Source organism: Meriones unguiculatus, chromosome 6 (genome assembly GCF_030254825.1).
Source record: "Meriones unguiculatus strain TT.TT164.6M chromosome 6, Bangor_MerUng_6.1, whole genome shotgun sequence".
In the NCBI taxonomy this organism is placed as follows: domain Eukaryota; kingdom Metazoa; phylum Chordata; class Mammalia; order Rodentia; family Muridae; genus Meriones; species Meriones unguiculatus.
Genome location: NC_083354.1, coordinates 134,308,365 through 134,314,142, shown reverse-complemented (window position 1 = coordinate 134,314,142; position 5,778 = coordinate 134,308,365). Strand labels below are relative to the sequence as shown.

The 5,778-nt window shown below is 49.2% G+C and overlaps 1 protein-coding gene across 1 annotated transcript; it reads left to right on the top strand.

Moving 5' to 3' along the window:
• Positions 1-346: 346 nt before the first annotated feature.
• Positions 347-5,135, top strand: Pou3f2 (POU class 3 homeobox 2). The gene has a single exon (XM_060386065.1). The coding sequence runs from the start codon at positions 553-555 to the stop codon at positions 1,861-1,863; it is 1,311 nt and encodes a 436-aa protein (XP_060242048.1). The 5' UTR covers positions 347-552; the 3' UTR covers positions 1,864-5,135.
• Positions 5,136-5,778: the final 643 nt, after the last annotated feature.

The following is a 5,778-nucleotide window of genomic DNA, read 5'->3' as shown; positions in this document are numbered from 1 at the left end:
GAGGGGAGGGGGCGCGGCTCCGCACCAATCAGGCGCGCCGGCCGGGGAGGTTGCTAGCGGTCTCCACGTAAATCAGAGGGCGCGGAGCCAATGGGAGGGGGCGGAGGGGGCGGGGCCCGGGCGCGTGCCGCCGCGAGCGGGCTCCGCCAGGAGAGCGGGAGAGAGAGAGGGGGAGAGAGGGAGAGAGGGAGAGAGAGAGAGAGAGAGAGAGAGAGAGAGAGAGAGAGAGCTGGAGAACGCGGGGAGAGGGGGGGCAGCGCCCAGCGAGTCAGAGAGTGAGCGAGAGCTGGAGCAGAGAGAGAGAGAGAGAGAGAGAGAGGAGAGAAAGAGCGAGGGCGGGCGGGCGGGAGACGGCGCGGCGGCGGCGGTGAGAGCAGGAGCAGCGACAGAAGGCGTCGGAGCGGGCGTCGGAGCTGCCCGCTGAGGGAGAGCGAGCGAGCGAGCGAGCGAGGGAGGGAGGGAGAGAGCGCGGAGCGAGAGCCCCGGGGCGGAAAAGTAACTGTCAAATGCGCGGCTCCTTTAACCGGGGCGCCCAGTCCGGCTCCGAGAGTCATGGCGACCGCAGCGTCTAACCACTACAGCCTGCTCACCTCCAGCGCCTCCATCGTGCACGCCGAGCCGCCGGGCGGCATGCAGCAGGGCGCGGGGGGCTACCGCGAGGCGCAGAGCCTGGTGCAGGGCGACTACGGCGCGCTGCAGAGCAACGGGCACCCGCTCAGCCACGCTCACCAGTGGATCGCCGCGCTGTCCCACGGCGGCGGCGGCGGGGGCGGCGGCGGCGGCGGCGGGGGCGGCGGCGGCGGCGGCGGCGGCGACGGCTCCCCGTGGTCCGCCAGCCCCCTGGGCCAGCCGGACATCAAGCCCTCCGTGGTGGTGCAGCAGGGGGCCCGCGGCGACGAGCTGCACGGCCCGGGGGCGCTGCCGCCGCCGCAGCACCCGCCGCCGCCGCCGCCGCAGCAGCCGCAGCCGCAGCAGCAGCAGCCGCGGCCGCCGCACCTGGTGCACCACGGCGCCAACCACCACCCCGGGCCCGGGGCATGGCGCGGCGCGGCGGGCGCGGCGCACCTCGCGCCCTCCATGGGCGCCTCCAACGGCGGCTTGCTCTACTCGCAGCCCGGCTTCACGGTGAACGGCATGCTGGGCGCGGGCGCGCAGCCGGCCGGGCTGCACCACCACGGCCTGCGGGACGCGCACGACGAGCCGCACCGCGCCGAGCACCACGCGCACCCGCACCCCCACCCGCCCCCGCCGCCGCCCCCGGCCGCCCCCGGCCCGCCGGGCCACCCGGGCGCGCACCACGACCCGCACTCGGACGAGGACACGCCGACCTCGGACGACCTGGAGCAGTTCGCCAAGCAGTTCAAGCAGCGGCGCATCAAACTGGGATTTACCCAAGCGGACGTGGGGCTGGCCCTGGGCACGCTCTACGGCAACGTCTTCTCGCAGACCACCATCTGCAGGTTCGAGGCCCTGCAGTTGAGCTTCAAGAACATGTGCAAGCTCAAGCCTTTGTTGAACAAGTGGTTGGAGGAGGCGGACTCGTCCTCCGGCAGCCCCACCAGCATAGACAAGATCGCGGCGCAGGGGCGCAAGCGGAAAAAGCGGACCTCCATCGAGGTGAGCGTCAAGGGGGCTCTGGAGAGCCACTTCCTCAAATGCCCCAAGCCCTCGGCCCAGGAGATCACCTCCCTCGCGGACAGCCTGCAGCTGGAGAAGGAGGTGGTGAGAGTTTGGTTTTGTAACAGGAGACAGAAAGAGAAAAGGATGACCCCTCCCGGAGGGACTCTGCCGGGCGCCGAGGATGTGTACGGGGGGAGCAGGGACACGCCGCCTCACCACGGGGTGCAGACTCCGGTCCAGTGAACTCCGGGGGGGAGGGGCAGAGCGCGGGGCTCCCCTCCCCTCCGCTCCGCGGTCCTTCCTCGGACCTCTGTCCCCCCTCTAACTTCTGATTGTTTTGGGGTTTTTTTTTTTTTTTCTTTTTCTTTTTCTTCTTTTTTAATTATTATTTTCCCGGTCCCTTAAAAAAAATGGAGAAAAAAATAGAGAAAACAAGGAAAAGGAAAGGAACTAAAACACTGGACTACCTTATCACAGGTAGCAGGTGTGATGATGGGTTTGGACCTGTGTAGGCCAAGTCCCCAGGCGATGGAGTAGAATGTCTCCGTGTGTGTGTGTGTGTGTGTGTGTGTGTGTGTGTGTGAGAGAGAGAGAGAGAGAGAGAGAGAGAGAGAGAGAGAGAAGAGAGAGAGAGCAGTCCTGGCAAAACTAAATAAATTACCAAAAAAAAAAATCCACCAAACCGTTCAAAACACAAAACTGCAGCTTCCCAATGTTCAAAGTTGACACGTGCTGCTGTGTTTATTTAATGTGGGTCCTCATCAGCAAAGTGGGAAAATACACTTTTTTAAATATATATATATATATATATACATATATATATATAGGCAAATTTTAACCACACAAATTTGCACTGCAAGAAAATTGAAGTTTACATTAACAAGTTCTACATTTTTTTCTCTTACTACCCACTGTTAATTTTGAGGCTGTCCTTTTGGGTTCTGTTTTGCTTTGCCTTATCCAGCGGACAGGGCAGAAGCCAGCTCCTGGCTACCCTCCATTTCTAGTGTTCTGATGCCCTTGTTCTTCCTGCTTGTGAACTTTGTTTTCTTCAAACCCTCCAGATCCGGTGTAACATTTATTGGCTCTTTTCACCAAAGCAAAAGGATTGGCTTCATACAAAATAAATAAACGTTTGCATTCAGGAAACGTGTATGCTTTGCCTGCGTTGTGCAAGGCAGGAATGCTGTTTGGAATACAAAGATCAGAGTTGAGCGTTGGTGTCCGTGAACCACAGGGTAGACTTCACCTTCAGGCAGCATTTGTGGGTAAGGAGGCAAAACAAAAATCGATACTGAGTGGCCACTCACTTCATTTTATCAGGCAGGGCTGTTTTGAAAGCTGGGAAGAAATGCGAGGTTGAATACATTGCTGTAGAGTTTCTGTCCAACAGAAAGAAGCTGGGAACTCAGGGGGACTGGGACGCCCCTGAGTAGCTCTCTGCCTTTGGATTTAATAACTTAATTATAAGGGATTAGTTGTGGTGACAGCAGCCGTTGAACCTTGCTCCTCTACCAGGTCTTCTTTTTAACGGAAAGAAGGTAACCCAGAAACTTGGTCACATGCAGAGACTGCTTCTTAGCGAGCCCGTGCACACACCGTACAGGCATATACATTAGACAGACAGGTTTGTCCTCAACAGTTTGTTTGTTTATCAGGTCATGTTTGGGGTCTTACATCATCTTCCCCCATAATTTATTACAGAAAAATATCTGTTCAGCTTGGACAGAGTTCTCCCCCCTCTTTCATTAAAAAAGACAAATGAAGGGAGAGGAGACATTTTCAGTATTTCCTTTCTCCCCCTTTGTTAATAAATTTTCAGTGCATTTTTTAAAACCTTGTCTCGATGGGAAATGGCTTTCTCCCAACACAATAGAATATTCTGAAAGGTGTAGGTAAAAAAAAACAAAAACAAAACAAAGCATATGACTATTAACACCATTAAACTGTGATCAACTAAAAAAAAAATGAATCGTTATCAGCACAAAAGGGCGCTAAAAGGGAAACACTTTTTTATTAACCTTAAGTGTTTAGGGGTTTGTTTCTTTGTTAGCTATTAGATAAATCGTTATGTTAAAAATTAAATTTTCACCACCATAATATTATGGTTCAGCATCAGATTAGTCCTGCACTCGGTGTTAGGAAATGTGCTTTATCCAGTGTTGTTTTTTCCAAATATCTGCAGTTGTTTCCTTTTCAATGCTTTTGCAAGATAAATGATTGCTTATAATGGGCATATTTATTTGCCTGTATTTCATTTCCCCCAATGAATGTCACGGGAGATGGCATAGAGCTATTTCAGGTTCTACCACACTGCTTGTTCCTGATGTGTGGGCACTGGCCTTCGATGAAGCAACCCAGAGCACGGCAAATAGCCAATGGTAAAAGGAGGAAATGAATTTGCAGATACTTATTACCAAGTAGGTAAGGTCAGAAACTGGTGTTCTGAGGATGTGTCTACATCTTCTCTTTCTCATAGGCTTACAAAAGTGAAAGTTGCCACTGAACCTTACCATATGTATATATGTTTAATATCTGTCTTTTGACATGCAGAAATAGTTTAAATGTTTCTTTGTCTATTTTTCTTTCTTTCTTTCTTTTTAATGCTACCCAGGGAAATATTTTCATATCGTTTTACGTGGCCTGCCTCAATGTATATTTATTTCTTTGGAGCAAAAAGGTTCTGAAAACTGGTTTTCTGTAGCTTTAAATGAGTAGGTAGCAAGATCTATATGGGATGTTGTGGTTTTTTGTTCAATTCCTTTAAAAAAACGCTTTGTTTGGTACCTTTGGTTGTGCTTGTGGGGAAAATAAAAGCGCAGAGATCCTTATATATTTATGTTAAAGTAATATTTTATTATTACATAAAACAGAAATGCACAATACCTTCATAGTTTGTTCTAATTATTGAAATATCTTTATTTTATTCTTAAAGATAGTGCCAAGTTCTAAGAGGTGAAGAAGCCCTACCTAGACCTTATGATGACTGAGCTTAGCTGTGTATAAAAATACTTCCCTTCCTTTATACTTCATAAAGTTTTGGAATAAATTTTATGCATATATTGCCAGCTTTCATGTTTATAGCTCCCAAAGGTATTTTCTTATTTGTTTGTTTGTTTGTTTGTTTTTATTTTAAATGAAGACTTTTCTTTGCAGAAAGTATCATGGGCCCCAAATATTTTCTTCACTGCCTTGCAGCATTAAATCAAAGCAGTCATTGGGTTTCAGCTTCAATTTGTTTGCCATTTCCTGAGCCAACAAAAAACATACTTGCCTTGTAAATATGTGCCCAGGCCCCTACACCTTCCTTCCAGGTCAGCTGCACCTTCCCGGGGAGGTTGTTTGGGAAAGTATCATTAGAACCAGATGAACTTAGCCTCTGCCCACATAGCCATTGATAATGTGAGAGCTTCAGAAAAGTGAGGCCTAGCTAGGAATTATTCTACATAATTAACAAATATCTTTCAACAACAAAAAATCCTGGCAATATGCCATAATATGTGTTTACAGGGAAAGATACCTTTTTTTAAAAAAAAAAAACAAAGGTTTTTACAGTAGTGTCTCTTTCTCATCAGGCAAGCAAGCAACAACCCAACAGGATCTACTTTAAAAGAGGAGGGAAAGAGTGTATTGGAGATATTCAAACCCTGGTGCTAAAGGTTTGTTTCAGAATGTGCTAGATAGAGCACTTCACTTAAAAACAAACAAACAAAACAAGCAAACAGACAAAAAGATAGCTCTTAATGTTAGTGAAGTGTTCAAACAATGTTGGATTAGTTTATAAGTTTATTGGTGTAGTTAAAGTCCTTCCTAGAACACTGACTTAAAATATAAATGTCCATTTAGGAAAGTCGTTTCTGGGCTTATTACATCTGATCATCTTTTCTAATTCCTAGTCAATATTACAAGGGTCCCAAACAGATTCTGCCAAATGATCTTATCAATAGTCTGAACAAGAAGTGACAGAAAGAAGAAGTGTTTGGTGACCGCAGACATGCTGATGGGTAAAATGTTTAAGCTAGGTATAGATTTGAGTTCTGGGTCAATAGCCCTCCGCTGAAGGCAGAGAGCAAGCAGCATCTGCCCTCTGCAGGGCATTTTGGTGGGCCTTGAAAAGAAATTTTTGTTCTTAGTCACAGGAGCTAAGAAGAGACAGGG

Bases quoted from the DNA above. Each gene is read 5' to 3' on its own strand.
- Pou3f2 (XM_060386065.1), top strand. From the start codon at position 553: ATGGCGACCGCAGCGTCTAACCACTACAGCCTGCTCACCTCCAGCGCC.